Source organism: Trachemys scripta, chromosome 2, assembly GCF_013100865.1.
Source record: "Trachemys scripta elegans isolate TJP31775 chromosome 2, CAS_Tse_1.0, whole genome shotgun sequence".
Lineage (NCBI taxonomy): Eukaryota > Metazoa > Chordata > Testudines > Emydidae > Trachemys > Trachemys scripta.
The window spans coordinates 36,061,665-36,082,781 of NC_048299.1; the positions used below are offsets into that span (position 1 = coordinate 36,061,665).

Consider the following 21,117-nt stretch of genomic DNA (forward strand, 5'->3'; position numbering starts at 1 on the left):
GGGTGGAGTCCTAGGGGGGAAGTTGGGGGGGTCTCAGGAGGGGGCAGTTGGGGACAAGGACCAGTGGGGCTTAGGGGGTGGGGTCCTGGGGAGCAGTTGGGACAGGGGTCCCGGGAGCAGGTGATCAGGGGACAGGGAGCACGGGGGTTGGATGGGTTGGGGTTTCTGGGGGGGCAGTCGGAGGGAGTGGATGGTGGCAGGGTGGGGCTACCCTCCCTCCCTGTGGAGTGTCGTATTTTTTGGATGTTAAAATATGGTATCCCTACCTTCACAGTGCAGCTCTCCATTCACAGCAGGCTGCAGCATGAGGTCTCAGCTTCCTCACTCCCTCCCCCTCTTTCCTGTTGGTAGTGGCCAAGGGAATGCTGGGAAATGTAGTTCTTTCCCTGCTCCAGGGCTGGCTCTATAGGCAGGGAGCTAACCAAAAAACTACAGCTCCCAGGGCCCCCTGTTCGTTCTCCGCTCCCATGCTGGCTCCCTGCCGCCCCTGCAAATGGGCTGCCCCAAGCACATGCTTGCTTTGCTGGTGCCTAGAGCCGCCCCTGGTAAGAACTGCTATACAGGTTAGACCAAGTGTGCATGTAGCCCAGTATCCTGTCTCCAACAGTGGCCAGTACAAGAGTTTCACAGGCAGTGTACAGAAAAGGGAAGTTGGAGTGATTTACCAGTCTGGTTTCCCAGCCTCTGTCAGACACAGGTTTTAGAACATAAGAACGACCAGAGGGTCAGACCAATCATAGCCATTTGAACCCAGTTACACTTTTGGCCTTCACAACATCACCTGGCAACAAGTTCCAAAGGTTGACTGTGCATTGTGTGAAGAAGCACTTCCTTTTGTTTGTTTTAAACCTGCAGCCTACTAATTTCATTGGGTAACTCCTGGTTCTTGTGTTACGTGAAGGAGTACATAACACTTCCACATTCACTTTCTCCACACCATTCTTGATTTTGTAGACCTCTATCAAATCTTCCCCTCCGCTCCCATTTTCCATGACCATACCATGGATTTATATAGTGGCATGATGATATTTTCTGTCTCATTATCTATCCCTTTCCTAGTGGTTTCTAACATTTTGTTAGCTTTCTTGGCTGCTGCTGCACATTGAGCAGATGTTTTCAGACAACTATTCACAATGATTCCAAGATCTCTTTCTTAAGTGGTAACAGCTAATTTAGAACCCATCATTTTGTATGTATAGTTGAGATATTTTCTAATTTGCATTACTTTGCATTCATCAACATTGAATTTCATCTGCTATTTTGTTGTCCAATCACCCAGTTTTGTGAGATCCGTTTGTAATTCTTCGCAGTCTCCTTTGGACTTAGCTATTTTGAGTAATTTTGTATAATCTGCAAATTTTGCCAGATCACTGTTTACTCCTTTTTCCAGATCATTTATGAATGTGTGAAGAGCACTGATCCCAGTACAGATCCTTGGGGGACACCACAATTTACCTCTCTCCAGGGCCGGCTCTAACTTTTTTGCCGCCCCAGGCAAAAAAGAAGAGCACCGCCCCGCCATAACACCTCCCACCCCCCCAGCGCCGTGCCACCGAAACAAAAAAAACAAAACCTTGAGCACCGCCCCACGAACAAAAACAAAAACACCGCAAGCGCCCCCCACCACCCTAACATTGGCCGCCCCTTATAAGGTGCTGCCCCAAGCACGTGCTTGGGCGGCTGATGCCTGGCGCTGACCCTGCCCAGAGCCAAGGCACACAGAGCTCCAGATGGATTCTAGGAAGACTGACAAACCCAGAGAGGAGGCAGCACCATCAGGAGCTACACTGCTTGAGGACCCCAGAGACTCGGAGAAACTGTGGATCCCTGCCAGCAAAGACAGAGTAGGAAGCAGTCCTGGGGACTTAGACTTTGCCCAAGTGGATGAACAGGGGAACCAGTCTGCATATTTCGGGAGGATCCCCGCTGACTCAGTGGTGAGTAATCCTGCCACTCCCAGGGCCCTGGACTGGGGCTCAGAGGAGCAGGGAGGGCCCAAGTCTCCCTACCCTAGGCATCACACTCCCTAGAGTGGTGCCCCACTTCCCTAACCGGCCAATAGACCATGCAATCCCATAGAGGGGTGTGATTTTATTGACTTTGGCCATTAGGCCACACTGCCCTGACTGTAAGGGCTGCTTTACTGACTCTGACCATTAGGCCACACTGCCCTGTGTGGAAGACCGACTTTGACTCTGGCCACTAGGCCATACTACCACATTTTATAGTAAGGGTCATCAGCATAGGACCTAACTCGCTGTGGTACAGCCTCTTCCCTTTCTTTTGCCCACACATGATACAGCACCCCGTGATGGGGTGTAACTACCCTGCGACCGTTCTATAGCAAGAGAATTTTTATATATATGTATTTTTCTGTCCCCTAATCCTTATTCCCTTTTATCCATCTCTCCTCCCTTCCTTCCTAAAAACTACCATCAGAGCTTCTTAATTCTGACTGTGAAGGGAGAAAGAGAGAAACTTACTTATAACTGAAGTTGGTCAAAAACTTTCCAGTGACACTTTTTTGGATGGAAAATCCAGAAAATAAAAATGTTTGTTCAGTTTATGAGGTTGTAGAACCATAACTTGGTTACATACCACAGGATTGGGCCCGCAACAGCTGAAGAGCATTAATATATATTTAACTAAAAACAAGCTACGTAGCTGCTAGAGCACTGCCACCTAGTTATGGTAGTGCGCTTTGTAGCATAAGTCTGGCCTCCAGAGCTGCAGACAATTAGAAAGATAGTGTGGGGAGAGATTCCCAACAAACTTCCGCCACCAATACTGTCAAGCTTTGTCAGGGTTTAGTCTCTCAGTACCCATCTACAGATCCATATGCAGAACCAGTTGTTGGGCTAAAACATTGGGACTAACCTAATATGATACAGCTAATTGTAATGAGGGATTTGATCATTAGAAATATAGATAGCTGGGTTTGTGATGACCAGCAGAACTGCATGGTGACTTGCCTGCCAGGTGACTTGCCTGCCAGGTGTGAAAGTTGCAGATCTCTTGAGACATCTAGACAGACTTATATGTAGTGCTGAGGAGGTTGTGGTACATGTAGGTACCAATGACCTAAGTAAGGATAGGAGAGAGGTCCTGGAGGCCAAATTTAGGCTGTTAGATAAGAGATTGTAGTCCAGGACCTCCATGGTAGCATTCACTGAAATGCTTCCAGTTCCATGCACAGGGTTAGTTAAAAATAAAAAGTTAGGCAGAAATGCAGCATCTCAAAGTGTGGATGAAATGATGGTGTAGGGAGGAGGGATTTAGATTTATTAGGAACTGGGGAACCTTTTAGGAAAGGGGGAGCATATAGAGGAAGGATAGACTCCATCTAAACCAAAAGGGAACTGGATTGCTGGCACTTAAAATAAAGGTCGTAGAGCAGTTTTTAAACTAAAGACTGGGGGAAAGCCGTCAAGTGTGGAGGAGCAAGTCGTTCGGACAGAGAAATCCCTTAGGGGAGGATCTATTAATGGAGATTCTCTATATCCTACAAAGAACGAGAAGATAGAATCTGATCAGAAACAGTCAAATGAAAGTCCCATTCAACTACACCAAATAATGGCAGACAACTAAAAAGTGACAATTTATTAAAGTGCATATATACAAATGCTAGAAGTCTAAATAATATGAGTGAACTTGAGTGCTTTGTATTAAATGAGGATATTGATATAATAGGCATCACAGAAACTTGGTGGAATGAGGATAATCAGTGGGACACAGTAATATCAGGGTACAAAATATATCAGGACAGAATAGTGGGGGAGTGGCTCTATATGTGAAAAAAGCATAGAATCAAATGAAGTAAAATTCTTAAATGAACCAAACTGTACCATAGACTCTCTATGGACTGTAATTCCATGCTTGAATAATAAAAATATAGCAGTAGGGATATACTACCGATCACCTGGTCAGGATAGTGATAATGAGTTTGAAATGCTCAGGGAGATTAGAGAATTTATAAAAATAAAAAACTCAATAATGGGTGGTTTCAACTATCCTCATATTGACTAGGTATATATCACCTCAGGATAGGATGCAGAGATAAAGGTTCTTGACACCTTAAATGACTGCTTCTTGGAGCAGCTAGTCTTGGAACCCACAAGAGGAGAGACAATTCTTGATTTAGTCCAAAGTGGAGCACATGATCTGGTCCAAGAGGTGAATATAGCTGAACTGCTTGGTAATAGGGACCATAACATAATACAATTTAACATCCCCAGGAGGGGGAGGGGGAGGAGGAACACCACAGCAGCCTACAACAGTAGCATTTATTTTCAGAAAGGGGAACTACACAAAAATGAGGCAGTTAATTAAACAGAAATTAAAAGGTAAAGTGCCAAAAGGGAGATCCCTGCAAGATTCATGGAAACTTTTAAAAAACACCATAATAGAGGCTCAATTTAAATGTATACCCCACATTGAAAAACATAGTAAGAGAACCAAAAAAGTGCCACCGTGGCTAAACAACAAAGTAAAAGAAGAAGTGAGAGGCAAAAAGGCATCCTTTAAAATGTGGAAGTTAAATCCTATTGAGGAAAATAGGATGGAGCATAAACTCTGGCAAGTCAAGTGTAAAAATATAATTCATCATCATATTCCCATTATGGCTCTGGCATTTAGGGCAGTGACAAAGCTCCTGTCTGTTTCTGACAAGCTTTTCAATGGTTTTCAATGGTTTCCCCGGCTGTGCCCCAGGTTTTTCAGCTCGGCTTCCACAGCTCTTTGCCATGTTGTTTTTGGGTGGCCTCGTTTTTGCTTGCCTTCAGGTGTCCATCTTATTGCTACTCTGGTGATGGAATCAGTTTCCAACCAAAGCACGTGGCCAATCCATCTCCAACGCCTCCTGGCAATGATGGTGCTCATATCCTTTTGGCTGCACTGTCTCAATAGATCTTGTTTTGAGATCGTTCTGGGCCAAAAGATACGGAGAATTTTTCTGAGGCAGGTTATATGGAATGAAGACAGTTTGGACATGTCAGACTTTCTCATTCCCCAGCATTCTGTACTATAAAGTAATGCTGAAAGCTCTGATAAATCGTGAGTTTGGTTTTGGTGTTGTATTTTGATTTCTAGACTGTATTTAAGCTCCTGAAGGTGTTCCTGGTTTTATTGATTTTGTTCCGGATGTCCTGGCTTGTTCCACTGTCCTGGCTGATGGTGCTGCCAAAGTATGTGAATATTTCTACACTGGTGAAAGCATAATCCTCTATCTGTACTGGTGATCGTGAGGCAATATTAAAGGTCATGTACCTGTCTTATTGCAGTTGATTTTCAGTCCAATTTGCTGGCTGAATATGTTGAGTCCAGTTGTTTTTTCTTGTATATGGTGTTGGGTATGTGATAGGAGTGCGAGACCATCTGCGAAGTCCAGGTCTTCAAGGGATGAGAAGGGTGTCCATTTAATGCCTCTTGGCATGTCTTCTGTTGTATGCTGCATTACCCAGTTGATGGCAATGCTGAAGAGGATTGCAGACATGACACACCCCTGACGTACTCCTGTTTTTTACTTCAAAACTGAGCTTACTGTGATCAACACTGCATGTAAAGTTGAAATAGAAGTTTTTGATGATGTTGATTATACAGAGAGTAATTCCATATGCCCACAGAATGCGCCATAGGTTGGTCCTGTGAATGCTATAAAAAGCCTTCTCAGTATATGTAGAGTTGCCATTGCCATTCTAAGCATTGTTCTATTACGTTTCGTAGAGTGAAGATCTGGTCTGTGCATCCCCACCCTTTCTGAAAACCAGCTTGCTCTTTTCTGAGAACGCTATCAACTGCCTTTGATATACACTGGACTACGATCTTATAAAATACTTTGCTTGGCCCAGCTAAAAGTGTGATATTACACCAGTTATTACAATTGCAGAGAGTTCCTTTCTTTGGTATCTTCACTATAGCCCTATTGGTCCACTCATCTGGCACTTTCCCCTTTCCCAGACTGATGTAAAAAGAGGGGCCAGGATAGATGTTGCTAGCTCAGGATTTACCTTGAACAATTCTGCATTCAAGTTATCCTTGCCAGGAGCTTTCACATTTTTTAAGGATTTGATGGCTTTGATGATCTCTTCCTTAGTTGGGGTGTCTGTGTTGATATCAAGATCTTCTTCTGCCTCCTGGATGTTTGCTTCTTCTTCCCGTAGCTTCCTGTTCAGCAATTCTTTGAAATGCTCTGTCCAGAGCATTTTTTATTCTTTTTCTGTTAGAAGGTGGCCTTGTTTGTCCTTGATGAGGGTTTGTTGGTGTCTGCCATTTACCACCAGTAAGCCATGTCATTTTGAGACAGTTCCTTGTTCATCACGGAAGCTACATTCTCTGCTTGTGTTGCCAGATTATCAATATAATGTCGCTTGTCTGCTCTCACAAGGTGTTTGATCTCCTGGTGTGCCTTGCTATACAGCTTGCGGTATTTGTCCTTGAGCCAGGGCCGGCTCCAGGCACCAGCCCAGCAAGCAGGTGCTTGGGGCAGCCAAGGGGAAGGGGCGGCACGTCAGGCTCTTCGGCGGCAATTTGGCGGCGGATCCCTCGGTCCCTCTCCAAGGAAAGGACCTGCTGCTGAATTGCCGCCAAAGAAGAAAGCGGCGCGGTGGAGCTGCCGCTGATCGTGATCGCGCCTTTTTTTTTTTCCTGCGCTTGGGGCAGCAAAAACCCTGGAGCCAGCCCTGCCTTGAGCTTCTGGGATTTTCTGTCTAAAACTTTTTTTCTTCAGGGCTCGTCTGGTTTCTATGGTGTTCCATATGCTGAGTGTAATCCACTCCTTCCTTCACTTCTGCTTGTAGCCTATGCAGGCTTCACTGCTTTGTTTATAAATTCCTGTTACTTAGTCCCACTTCTTGTTGATCTGCTCATCTGCATTCCCCTCCTCTTCATAAAGGTCTGCAAGTGCCTGAAACCTGTTCTTTAACTGCAGAATGAAGGCTTTCTGTATTTATGGGGACTTTAGCTTGTCAATGTCATAATGTCTATGTCCCTTGCTTGGTGGACTCACACTTCTCAGTTGTAGCTTGATGGAGGCTGTCACAAGGTGGTGGTCGCTGCCAATATCTTAACCCCTTCTCACTTTTACATCTGTCAGTGAGTGTTGCCATTTGCCATTGAGCATCATATGGTCAATTTGGTTCTTATCTCTGCCGTTTGGAGAATACCATGTCAGCTTGTGAATTTCACAATGTTGAAATAGGGTTCCACCGATGACTAGGTCATTTATATTGCAGAGATCAACAAGCCTCTCTGTTTTCATTAGTGGTGCCACACCCATGTCTTCCCATTGCTCTGTCATTGTTTGTGTAGTCCTTACTGACCTTGGCATTCAGGTCTCCCATGGTGATAGGTTGTGGCGTGGTACTCTCTCTAACTCCGCCTGTAATGTATGGTAGAATTTGTCCTTTACTTTTTCATCACTGTCATTTGTTGGAGCATAACACTGAATCAGGGTGATATTATTGTGGTTTCCCTTTCAGTCTGGCTCTTATAAGTCTGCTGCTGATGGACTTTCATTCAAGCAGGGAATGCTCCACTCCTTTCTTCAAAAGGATGGCAACATCATCCCATCCAGAATACAGCAAAGTTTCTCTCGAGGCTGCTGTTAAGCTTCCTGATCCTGTCCATCTGCTCTCGCTGACACCCAGGATGTGTAAGCTGTAACGTTTCATCTCTGCTGTGACCTGAGCTAGCTTCCTTGTTTCGTACATTGTCCATACGTTACAAAAACCAAGTTCAGTTTTTGTCTTGGTGTTGAGCACTTCAGTCTTCATGCCAGTGACTTCCTTTTGGCTCTCTCCACTGGCATTGATTCCTGAAAGCTATCATACACTGTAACGGCCAATTTCTCCATCGCCGTTTCTGTAACATATGATGTTTTTTACAGGACAGGGTTGTTAGCTCTGTGCCTAACCCCCAACCTGGAGGACCAGGGTGTCTGTTTTGTCTGGCCTCTCCCACACAGATCAATCTGGCATGGTTGCATCTACCAGGAGGAAAAAAACTCGCTGACACAAACTCTGGGGATCGTTAGAACACACAAGCAATGCCACCACAACAAGGCACAGTTACCAGAAGACAGAAAAATATAATGACGCAGGCCAGAAAAGAATTTGAAGAGCAACTAGCCAAAGACTCAAAAAATAACAGCAATTTTTTTTAGGCACATCAGAAGCAGGAAACCTGCTAAATAACCAGTGGGGCCAAGATGTTAAAGGAGCACTTAAGGAAGATCAGGCCATTGCAGAGAAACTAAATGAATTCTTTGCATCGGTCTTTATGGCTGAGGATGTGAGGGAGATTCCCAAACCTGAGACGTTCTTTTTAGGTGACAAATCTGAGGAACTGTCCCATATTGAGGTGTCATTAGAGGAGGTTTTGGAACAAATTGATAAACTAAACAGTAATAAGTCACCAAGACCAGATGGTATTCTCCCAGGAGTTCTGAAGGAACTCAAATGTGAAATTGCAGAACTACTAACTTATCATTTAAATCCACTTCTGTACCAGATGACTGGAGGACAGCTAATGTGATGCCAATTTTTTAAAAAGGCTCCAGAGGTGATCCTGACAATTACAGGCTGGTAAGCCTAACTTCAGTACCAGGCAAATTGGTTGAAACTCTAGATGAACACGATTTGATGGGGAAGAGTCAACATGTTTTTTTTGTAAACGTAAATCATGCCTTACCAATCTACTAGAATTTTGAGGGTGTCAAGAAGCATGTGGACAAGAGGGATCCAGTGGATATAGCTTACTTAGATTTTCAGAAAGCCTTTGACAAAGTCCCTCACCAAAGGCTCGTAAGCAGTCATGAGATAAGAGGAAAGGTCCTCTCATGGATCAGTAACTGGTCAAAAGATAGGAAACAAAGAGTAGGAATAAATGGTCAGTTTTCAGAATAGAGAGAGGCAAATAGTGGTATTCCCCAGGGTCTGTACTGGGACCAGTCCTATTCAACATACTCATAAATGATCTAGAAAAAGGGGTAAACAGTGAGGTGAAAAAATTTGCAGATAATATAAAACTACTCAAGATTGTTAAGTCCAAAGCAGACTGAGAAGAGGTACAAAAGGATCTCACAAAACTGGGTGAGTGGGCAAAAAAGTGGCAGATGAAATTCTGTGTTGATAAATGTAAAATAATGCACATTGGAAAACATAATCCCAACTATACATATACAATGATGGGGTCTAAATTAGCTGTTACCACTCAAAGATCTTGGAGTCATTGTGAGTAGTTCTCTGAGCACATCTACTCAATGGGCAGTGGCAGGCAAAAAAGCTAACAGAATGTTGGGAATCATTAGGAAAGGGATAGATAATAAGACAGAAAATATCATATTGCCTCTATATAAATCCATAGTATGCCCACATCTTGAATTCTGTGTGAAGATTTGGTCGCCCCATCTCAAAAACGATATATTGGAAAAGGTACAGAAAAGGGCAACAAAATGATTAGGGGTATGGAACAGCGTCCATATGAGGAGAGAGTAATAAGACTGAGACTTTTCCTCTTAGAAAAGAGATGACTAAGAGGGGATATAACAGAGGTCTATAAAATAATGACGGGTATGGAGAAAGTAAATAAGGAAGTGTTATTTACTCCTTCTCATAACACAAGAGTCACCAAATGAAATGAATAAGCAGCAGGTTTAAAACAAACAAAAGGAAGCTTTTCTTCACACAATGCACAGTCACCCTGTGGAACTCTTTACCAGAGGATGCTATGAAGGTCAAGACTATAAATGGGCAGGGATGCACAACTGTGCTCTGAAGTATCCCTAGCTTCTGTTTGCCAGAAGCTGGGAATGGGCAACAGGGGACAGATCATTTGATGATTACCCATTCTGTTCATTCCCTCTGAAGCACCTGGCATTGGCCATTGTTGGAAAACAGGATACTGGGCTAGATGGACCATTGACCTGAGCCAGTATGGCTGTTTTTATGTGGTGATAGCAGATACATTTGTTTATACTATGAGTGCACCTGCTCACACTGCTCATTCCCTATGAGTTCTAAAACTACATGCCATTTAGGCTTAATATAAAGGTTGTATAAGCACACCTATCTCTCACCTTAGCATATGCTAGTGAACGTTATGCTAATTGCTGTTGCATAGTTTGGGCTGCGTAAAACATAATGTGCCAGGCAAAAGGCATGTGGATATAGCTTCCTGGCCGGAGGCCCACTCTACCTATGCCCTTGGGCTGTCCTTGCCAAAAACACAGTATCCTTTGCACAATTCTGAAAACAATCTTTGTATGGCTATCCCTGAGCTTATGCCAGCTGTCCCACTTGTTTGTGTGCACCCAAGCATTGGTGTGCATGTACTCTACGCATGTCCAGCCACTCCTTTGGAAAAGCAAATCTGTGCCCATCTGCTGCTTGAGGCACACACATTGGGATTTGACCTACAAGAGTTTTTGAATATGCCTTATGCTCACAAATTTGTAAATGGGCCATTTCAGGTTCAGCCAACAGTGCACAAGACAAGTGAGCTGAGTATTAACAATCCTCTGCTTTAACAAGGTGGTGCTCCAGGTGACAAAGACTATTCCTTACTAGGTCATAATTCAGTTACTTTATCCCTCAGTCATAGGTAAAGACCAAATCTCTTTTAGTTTTGTGTTGGAATCTGAGGAGAATATTTTAGTCAAGTGTTCCTGAAAGTGGAAAAGGAGAGACCCATGAGCAATAGGAAATTCTCACTCCTTCAGACCTAAAATAACAGAATTGTCCCTTTATAATTGTTGCTCTGAAAAATGTTGGTGTCTCCTGCCAGTCAATTCTGTACTATAGAGGCATGTGCCAAGTTCTGCTAGGATGTGATTTTTATATTTGTTTATTGTTGTGTTTGCTGACTGTACATGATTGGCTGCCCATTAGTACTTCTTCACATGCTATGGTAAGATTATTCTTGTTGCTAACTATAATGTCCACTTTGCATAATACTCAAGTGGCAGAATCAGGCCCTGTGATAAACTTTGATTGGCTGACCACTTTTAGAATTTCCTTGCTGTATCTCAAGAGTTAAATAGAAAACAATGTTACCAATCTATAAAACCATCTATCAAGATTTTTCTATAGATTCATACTGTTGGAATCATATTACAGAAAATAATGGTTTCTACACCGTGTTATTTTTGTTGCTGTTTACCTATGAAAACATAGAGCCTCTAGGCTTAGCTTGTCTAGAACCAAAGTTGGAAACATATTTCCTCTGACCCTAGTATATGATCTATACTAAGGGTGGATGCTTTCCCAGTAGACAACTTAAATGCACGTTTCCATAACAGCACCCTAGACAGCCTTAAGCAGAATCATGTCAAAATTGTATTGTTTCTATTGGAAATGTAACTGTGTGGAGTTTACTTTTAACCACATAAAAAAGAAACTCAGACAGAGAGGGAGGAGAACTGACTGGCTCTTCCTATGCCCACTGATCTGAGTTTCATTTTTTCTCCTCTCCACATAGTTAAGTATAGCCACAGCTTTCAACAAAGTCTTTTCCAACATTATTATTTATTATCAGTATTATAGTAATACCTAAAGGCTCCACCTCATATTCCCTGTCCAGGGCCTTAATCTGGCTGCAAGACTATCCTTCCTCTCCACACATTATAAAATACTTGTTATGTACTTTAGCCAATATCCAAGCCTAACAGGCTGATTCTGCTCTCCTTACATTGAGTGTAGTACCTTACTCAGCAAGTAGTCCCAACCTTTTACTTGTAAAAGGAGCATATTTGATCTGAAGATCAGTGAAAGATTAGATAGAAACTCAGTATCGCTACCAATAAATCCAATGTCAGTTTTTACAATAATCTTTTAGACTAGAATCTCTTGAGTATTTAATCTACTGATGTTTTGTAGACCACCACCTCTAGAGGCTTTCTATAGTAGGAAAATTATCCAAGGATGACAGTGAGTGCAGCTGAAGTAGTGCAGAACAGTTTAATTGCACATGTAAGTCAGGACAAACCACGTCCAGCTCATTTTCAGAAACCATGATTAAAATCTGCAAGAATTAATGAAAAAATCATTTTTCCAATCCCTGAAAAAAGTCAGTAATGGCCTTAACTTGAGAGAACTCCTGCCTGCCCCAGCAGAAAAGCAGCCATGTTCCAGGTAGCAAACACAGGCCCCATCCTCAAGTGTGATCTACAAGGGCAGGTCCTTATGCCCAAACACAGCCCCATTGCGTTCCATGGGACTCAGTGCAGGCAGAAAAGTGTACACTGTTGCCGATTTTTGCAAACTTACTGCAGTAAGACCTGGGCTGTAGGAGCTCTTCACAACTCCTGCCTTCATGATTTTTGCAGGGGACCTTTCTCCGTGCTATGCCGGGTCACCTAAGGGAACATGCACTGAATTGCAAGCCAGAAGACATAAAAATGTAAGAATGGCCCTTAGATCCATCTGACCCAGTATCCTGTCTTCTGACAGTAGCCAGTGCTAGGTGCGCCAGAGGGAATGAACAGAACAGGTAATCATCAGGTGATCCACCCCCCGTCGCTCATTCCCAGCTTCTGGCAAACAGAGGCTAGGGACACCATTCCTGCCCATCCTGGCTAAGAGCCCTAGCTGTTCCACTGACTGCTGTTAATGTATCTGTTCAGGCCTCATGCCTCTACCTTAGGAGAGGTAATTATAATTTACCCATTTTATAGATGAGAATTTGTAAAACATTTCAATTAAAAGAAATTTTGATTCTTGAACTTTTGGGATTGGCAGTATCATTACCTACAGATCAGATTTCAGGACTGGTGCACTAGTTGGGCTATAGTTTACCATCTTCTATTGCACCAAGAAAGTTAGAAGAGATGGTATTCATCTACACAATTTTCTACAACTCTTTTTTTCTCTGCAGAAACACCATCTGCACATTTCTTACTTTACTGGGTTTAAAATATTTACAGCTAGAGGAGATAGAAACCCAATATCATTACCCCTTGTGGCTTATGATATTGGTGACCTCATAATTGGTAAGTATCTATTGTATGCTGTTCTAAACTGAATTTTACTTAATTTGTTCGGCAGTACATCCCATGATTGAAAACAACTGATGAGGGTGAATGTAATTTTTTGTATTAAAGATCCCATGTCGTCTTTTATAAGAGTTGGGCTGTTAAACCAGGAGTTATAGCCAAGTTCTAGTTTAGCTGATTTCATTCTGACTACCTAATAAAATTCCACCTTAGATGTACTTCATCTTCACTTCTTGTCACAAAGTGGTGGAGTGTTGCTGTGTACTGTTGAAGAGTTGTAGTACTTCACCCCAGAAATGGTTGTATGTCATTGGATAAAGTGCTCCCGTTGGGATGGTTTGCATACCAATTTGTTAAAGAGGACTGTGTTCAAGGCAAAAATGCAAGACTTTTGCCATAACATTCCCCAAACACTAATAATGTCTGGATTAAAATAAATTACTAAAGCCTACTCTCAGAGAGTCTGATTCTGCTAGTCACACTCAGGCTGAGTAGTACTTACATATGTGAGTACTTGATCGGACTAACGGTCTGCATAAGTACTGCTCAGCCTGGTCTTCACTACGGGGGGGGGGTCGATTTAAGATACGCAAATTCAGCTACGCAAATAGCGTAGCTGAATTCGATGTATCGGAGCCGACTTACCCCGCTGTGAGGACAGCAGCAAAATCGACCTCCGCGGCTCCCCGTCGACGGCGCTTACTCCCACTCCGCTGGTGGAGTAAGAGCGTTGATTCGGGGATCGATTGTCGTGTCCCGACGAGACGCGATAATTCGATCCCCGAGAGATCAATTTCTACCTGCCGATTCAGGCGGGTAGTGTATGAGAAAGGCCCAGCAAAGTCAGGCCAGAAAGGGTGGGAGGTATAAGATAGTGAAGATAAATTCCTGGCTCGAGGGAAGAGAAAACCCAAGTCTATGTGTTGATTCTGATACAGCTTGACATACTTTTGTCAGCTGTAAAGTTGGTTGGAAAAACTTGACAGAACCATTTTCTGTCAGAAAATGCAGTTCTATCAAAATGCTTCACAAAATTATGTCAATTTTGCCAAAATTTCATTTTGGAGAAAAACCAAAAGTTCTGACAGTGCCAGAATGTCCCATTTCCACATTTTTGGAAAGGAAACATTTAATTTTTTAAATTTTGAAATAACTTTGTTTCCCTTTTTTGTACTGTATTTAAATTATAATATAAAATAAAGTTGCAATCACACCAGTGTGAGTGAACTGATTCAAAATGATTCCATCCTCCCCAAAATTTTCCTTTGAGGAGAATTTTCAAATGTTTGAGTTTTGTTCCAATTCAAAATAAAGCCATATTTCCCAATTTCAAAATCCTTTGCCAAAGGGAATTTCTGTCCTCTGCCCAACCCCAGTCAGGTAGTTAGATACACTGGAGATGGTCACAGTATAATGAGTGCCCGGATCCTGCAGCTTCACCCACACAGACTCAAGGCACCATTGGCCAGGCTCTGACTTCAGGCTCTGGGTCTTAGTTTGTAAAATGCCCTGAGATGTCCCATAAGTGGGGTTATGGAAATACACAGTATGTCTGGGGTGCCAATTCTGGTTGGACGGATTCCTGAAGGTTTCCTCGGATGACATATTTAAATCCTGGAGACTCCAGGACAATCCTGGAGGCTTGGCAACCCTGGGTATTACTATGAAATGCCAACAAGCAGCCGCGCGTTCAGCCTTTCCCCTGGGCGGAGGCAGGTGTGTTTGAGGCGCGTGCGAGGGCCACAGGCCCAGCTATCATTTCCCAGCCGGGGTTGAGGCTCTTTGACCATTGTGCTGGCAGCGGAGTGTCCCTGTCACCCGCTGTCTCTCCGGCCGCCCAGCAGGTTGCCTCAGGCAGGCAGCGCCCCGCTGCGGAGATGCGGCGGCCGCTGCCCACGCCGCGCGGGGGCGCCCCGGCTGAGCTCCGCCGCCTGGGCTGGCTCGCTGCGGCGCGTCGGTGGGTTTGGCTTGTTCCTGCGCGGCGAAGGGCGCCGGGAGCGGTGAGCAGCGTGAGTCACCCAGCCCGTCGGCGCGGGGAGCCCAGAGCGCAGGCACCGAGCGGAGGAGGAGGGTGGAGGGAGGCAGGCAGGCAGGGGACACGGGCTCCCCTCCCTCCCACTCGCACATGCTGCCGCGCTGCAGTCAGCTGGAGCAGCGCCTCCGCCGATGACCTTCTCGCCCGCCCGCCGCCCCTGAGCTGAGGACGCCCGGCTCGGCTCGGCTGCCCTCTCGCCCGCGCGGGGCGGGGATGCCACAGCGGCTCCCGAGAGCTGCTTCCACCGCCGGGGCCAGTTGCAGAGCCGCCGCCGCCGCTCGCGAGGAGCCTGAAAAATGAACCCTCAGTGCGCCCGTTGTGGCAAAGTCGTCTATCCCACGGAAAAAGTCAACTGCCTGGATAAGGTGCTGGGCGCCCCGCCGAGGGGACGGGGCACTGGGGAGGACAGGCGTGTGGGGGATGGAGACAAGGGAGGAGGTGATAGATGGGTGAGCGTGGGGCTGAGGATGGTGACTATGAGGGTGTCATTGGGATGTGCTCCCTTCCTCCCTCCCCAAGTATCACCATTTTGCCTGCTACACTAAGTACGTCGTCTGAAATGAGTGAAAAACAGCAAACCGCCTCCTAAAGCAGGCGTCCGTGCTGGGGGGAGCTGTTTGGAAGGGTTAATGTTTAGTCACTAGGGGGAAGGGGGCAGTCGCCTTGGAGAAGCGGTGCAAGAGTATCTCTTTCGTCCGGGGAGCTCGGCTGTTGCTGCAGGGATCTAACTGATGTGGCTTAAAAAACAAAACAAAACAGGGAGAGCGTAACATATCTGCAGGTTGCAAATAAAGTACCGCACCTCTGCCTGTCACTGCGCTGGAATCTGCTCCTCTTCTAATCGCAAGGAAATAGGCAGATAGTAATTAGCATGTCATAGCACTGCCGCTGCTGACGCATTGCTATGAATACATGCTAGAGAGCCCAGAATTGAGATCGAGATTCAAATGCCCATTCACCAGTCAAGTACAACAGGGTTTTATGACTGTTTCAGACAACAGCCCTTAATCTAATGCCTATAACAGGACAATGTTTTAGAGAATAGATAATAGAGTCCTTTTTTTCTCTCTTTCCCTAAAGGAAGTTATATTCAAAGGTGAAACCCCTATGAGCTATAGCAGATTTCTTCCCAGGTTGACGCAGCTTTGAGATGCTTCAACAGCATATCATGCAACTATTCTGCTGTGATTGATCATTAAACCACACCAGGGCAAGAGAGATGACCTTTCCCTTGATATTATTCCTGTTTAATATTAGTTATCATGAAGCCTGATCATTTCATAACTGTACAAGCATCAAGACTGTGACGGGTGCTCTAGATTGACACCCCCACACATGCTGGAAAGGAAGTAGTGGCTGTTAGATGAAAATACTATACTGTGTATTAAATGTAGTTTATATTTAGTATAACAACAACCATATTAATTAGTGGTTTTATCCATGTAGTATTTTTAGAAAACATTTTTATTGATGTTGTATTAATCAAAATGTGAAAAATTCTGCTTCAGGTGACCTTTAAATAATTACACTAAGGTTAAGCTGCTGTGATCTTGGCATTCACTTTACTAGAGAATTTATGGGATTTGGAGTTGTTTCAGAAATGCTTACAGTTGCATAAATCTTTAAATTACAGAAATACTTATTAAACATCCTAGTGGTAAAAATCCTCTCCTAATTTGCAAAAATATTGACTTAAATTGTATTTAAATACTTAATGTAACTTCAAACATTTTAATTAACTATAATTTAAATTTATTTGCAGTACTGGCATAAAGGATGTTTCCATTGTGAGGTCTGCAAAATGGCTTTAAACATGAACAACTACAAAGGATATGAAAAGAAACCATATTGCAATGCGTAAGTATTATAAATGTCAAGTCTTGCAAAAATGCATTTGAGAAAATAGCTGGTTGGGGAGATTATCAGAGCACAAACATGAATTGTATTGCTTTAAAAAGTTGGTTAATTGTATTACATAGGTGTGGCAGTGCAGTCCTAAAGATACATTGACGCTTTGCTTTAATAAAGATCACCATGTCTATTTACTGTTTTAATGTATATGCTGTTGTATCAAATTTCTGCAGAAAACTCCCATTTTGCAATGAGTGTGGTTAGACCCCAGTGCTGAGCCCCATTAATTTCACTGGGAATCTGCAAGGATAGAGAGATTCCCTCACACGGAGCTCAATGCATGTTTAGGTCTATAATCAGTATTTTAGATACAAAAATTTTCACTTCTGGTAAGAATTTTACTGGGGAACTGTACAATTTATTTTTTTGTAAAAATCCTTATTTCTGTTGTTCAAACAACACCTTGGTTTACTAAAGTTGGATACTTTTAAAATTCATTTTACTTTTCGCTGTTCTTGCCATCTACTTACCTCCTGCATTTATCTCAGCTTTGATATTCAAAAAAGCTTAGTCAGTTTCACTTTTGTCTATAGTCCGATTCTGGTCAATCTCATCTTCCTGTTCTAATGAACTAGCACAGTGCTTCTGTGTTTGGGTTGCAAATACTATAGGGGAAGATTTTGGTATATAAAAAATGTTCCTGTTGTTGTTTGTACCGTGCCCTAACATTTGCTAGGTGCATTCAAGTATATATTTTGTAAGCTTTAGAAACATTTGTTCTTTGCTTTTTTAAAAGGGTATTTTTTTTTTATAAAACATGGACCAAATTTGACCTTAATGTCCCTTTAAAGTATATGCTCATATTGTGATAATTTCCATGCCAATCCATGCCAAAAGTATTAATACATGAAATATTTGTCAAAAAAGTATTATCCTAAACGCCTTATTTCATCAGTGTAACACTTCACTATGGACCCATACAGAACAGTCCAATAATTTGTAACTAGCTTATGCTTATCCTCTTCCATGATAAAATCATTTACAAATAAATGTAAAAATCCCTGTGTACTGTAAAAATATGAACATTTTCAGTAAATGTTGTTACTCTGCTGCCAAACCTTGAAGATTTTCCTTTGAAGGAGTGTAATCACATTTTAGGAATTTATTTTCCTATCCCTAAGTTTCTAGTTCTTCCTGCAGGATTGTACCTTGCACTGTGAACCCAGGCCTCTTACATTACACATGTACAGGCTTCATCAGTAGTTGCAGGATAAAAACAGGGTTACAGGAAGTGGTGTTGATGATTCCGTAGATGGCACACTTCCCTTTGAGTCAGTCAATGGCCTAGCATGGTTCTGGATGGTCCTCTGCTGTTGGAAGTGTTGTCTTTTGGATGAAGTCTGAAATAGAGCCCATATAACTTGTGGTCATTACAGATCCCATGATACTTTGGTACTTCTTGCAAGAGCACATTTTTGTATGTCCCTTGTCATGGCTACATTTCAACTCTGGTATTCTGCTCACTTAAAACTTCCTAAGTAGTTTCAATTGGTTATTTATATTTAATAATCCACTCTCCAACAGAAAATTCCTCCGTGCTGTGAGTGCATGGTAGGTGCAGTATTTCTATGCCAAAGGTTCCTACGTTTCAGTTGGGGAAGTGATGTTCTTCTGTGCAGTCTAATGTGTGCTGAGATCTTTCAGAGTGGGGGTGAGGAGAAAAAGTGCTATTAACATGTAAGGTACTATTCTTCCTGTTAGCTGATTTAATGAACTTAGTGTGTAATAATGATCCTTAAAAAGGAATGTATTGCCCTTTTAAAAAAACAGAATTATGTAATAATCACTGTTCAGATTAGTCAGGAGGAGCTAATATGTATAATATGGGAGATCATAATTCAGAAAATGAGAGCTGAATTAGTAAAAATCATGTAAAAACATCATAAAGGTGAGTACCCCTGAGATTGTAAAGTTTTCTAAACTTTGTTTGTAAATTTTATCAAAATTGTACTGGGTTTGTGAATATTACTTTGAGCATTTGCGTAAAGTATTGATTTGCATATGTCTTATTGTTGAACCACATAAAGCAGAGTAATATTTTTAATAGGAGTAACAAATGTTGGTCTGAACAAATGTTGAATACTTTTCAGGGAAATATGAGACACTAGTTTGATGTAATGCAAAATGATATTTTGAAAATGTAGTTTGTTTATTTGAATTATTATCTTTTGACTTATGAATCTTGCATCTGATTGATCACATAGTTAAAGTTACTTAGTTAAGTAACACTAATATAAATATTTTAAATGAGATTTACCTTCTTTAGTGTTCATCAGTAGGAGACCGCTGAAACCCCTGTTGGTTGCTTGATCATAAAATCTGCAAAAGAAAAACAGAATGTAAATTTACTTCTATAGGCTACTGGAAGTGCTTGACAAAAGCAGTTATTATTAGACAAGTAACTGAGGCCATCCATCAGTAAGAGTATAATTTATAGAAAAAAGTACAGAATTATGTACAAATCATTTTAATGGAAGAACAACAGTAAAACCATTTAATAGGCGTGAAAGCCATAGTTAACTTTTCATTTAGATAAGTCAAAAGGCATTATAACCTCAGTAATTTCAGTGCCTCTTTATTAGTTCCTGAGTTTAATGTATTTGCTACATTGTATTTTGAGCTTTATTTTCCATTCCATTGTGCAGATACTGTATTTGCCTTTCTTCTTACTCATTTCACTGGTGTACTTACAAGAAATGGAACTGTTGAAACCAACTTAATTTTCCGTTAGAAATAACAGTAATAGATACTTATCTGTGAATGTGCTGACTTCAAACTATGCTTTGTTTTGGTAGGGCAGAGGGAACAGAATGGGTGGAATTAATAGACCAGGGAGGACTAGATTATATGAAATAGTTTAATTCAGTACACTTTGGAATAAAACACAACTAAGTACACACACAAAGTTCACATTTTTTATAGACAAGAAAGAAATCTGTTTTAATGGTCTGTCTAATTTCTAGCTGATGGATTTTATGCAATTCTTGTGATCAGGACATGTTGATAGAAAGGATAATCTCTGCTGGTTCTAGTACAGCAGAAATGTCAAGGCTATGTACCTCTTGCATTATGTACCTGAAATTCCTTTTATATGTTGTTTACTGAAGGAGCAACTCTATTGCAAAAATTCCTCAACAGCTGTGAGGAGAACTTTGCTTGCACCATGCTTAGATGTGCTATTAATATGAAAAGAAGAACTGTGTTGTGGGTAAGGAGCTGGACGGGATTTGAAATTTGGGTTCAATTAGCTTTTCTGCCACAGATTTCCTATGTGATCATGGGCAAGTCATGTAAGCTCTTTACTTTAGTTCACCCATCAGTAAAATGGGGATGCTACCACTTCTTTTCTTCCACCCTTTGTCTGTCTTATTTATTTAGGCTCTGTCTATATGTACAGTGCTGCAGAGCACAGCTGTACTGATATAGTTGCAATGCTGCAGTGTGTCCGGTGAAGACTTTCTATGCCAATGGGAGAGCTCTCTTCCATCGGCATAAAAAACCACCTCTGTGAGCAGCGTAAGCTATGTTGGCGGGAGAAGCTATGCATGTGACCACTTATGTCGGTATAACTTGTGTCACTTGGGGGTGGAATATTCATTCCCCTGAGCGATATAAGTTTTGCTGACATAGGCTGTACTGTAAACAGAGCCTTAGTTTGTAAGCTCTTTGTTCCTTACTGTGGACATGTCTACACAATGGGTGTTTCAGTGGCACACAGTTTTTATAGCTATGCTGCTGTAGTGCCAAAGTGTAGACACTTCCTACATTGATGGAAGGTTTTTTTCCTTGGTAGTAAGTGACCCACAGTGTAAGTGACCCACCTTTTTGAACGGTGATAGTTAGGTCAATGGAGGTCAGCTCACTGTGATTCTTGGATGTGAATTTTTCAGACCCCTGAGCAATATAGCTAAGTTGATCTAAATTTTTAAGGGTAGACCAAGGCTGTTTGTTTGTACAGTGCTTGGAACAATGGTGCTTTGATCCCCGTTGGGGCCTCTAGGTGCTACCATAATACATATAATAATAGTATTTAAGTTTTCAGTTCACCTAATTCACATTCCTCTACAAACTCTCATACATATAAGACTTTTTTTTTTTTTTTTTGCTGTCTAATACATGGGGCACATGATTGTCAGATCTGGGTTATAATTTTGTTCTGCCTTTGGTGCGCTGTGTGACTTCAGGC

General features: G+C 42.4%; 1 protein-coding gene across 2 annotated transcripts in view; it reads left to right on the plus strand.

Annotated features, from left to right (window-relative positions):
• Positions 1–15,245: 15,245 nt before the first annotated feature.
• The window catches only part of NEBL (nebulette), a 402,354-nt gene continuing 396,482 nt past the window's right edge, over positions 15,246–21,117 (plus strand). Inside the window, exons 1-2 of one of the 2 annotated variants that reach the window (XM_034760316.1) lie at positions 15,246–15,385; positions 16,783–16,877. In XM_034760316.1, the coding sequence (XP_034616207.1) occupies positions 15,317–15,385; positions 16,783–16,877 (164 nt within the window). In that variant the 5' untranslated portion in view covers positions 15,246–15,316. The remainder of the gene's footprint in view (positions 15,386–16,782; positions 16,878–21,117) is intronic. The other variant, XM_034760314.1, reaches the window with a different exon arrangement.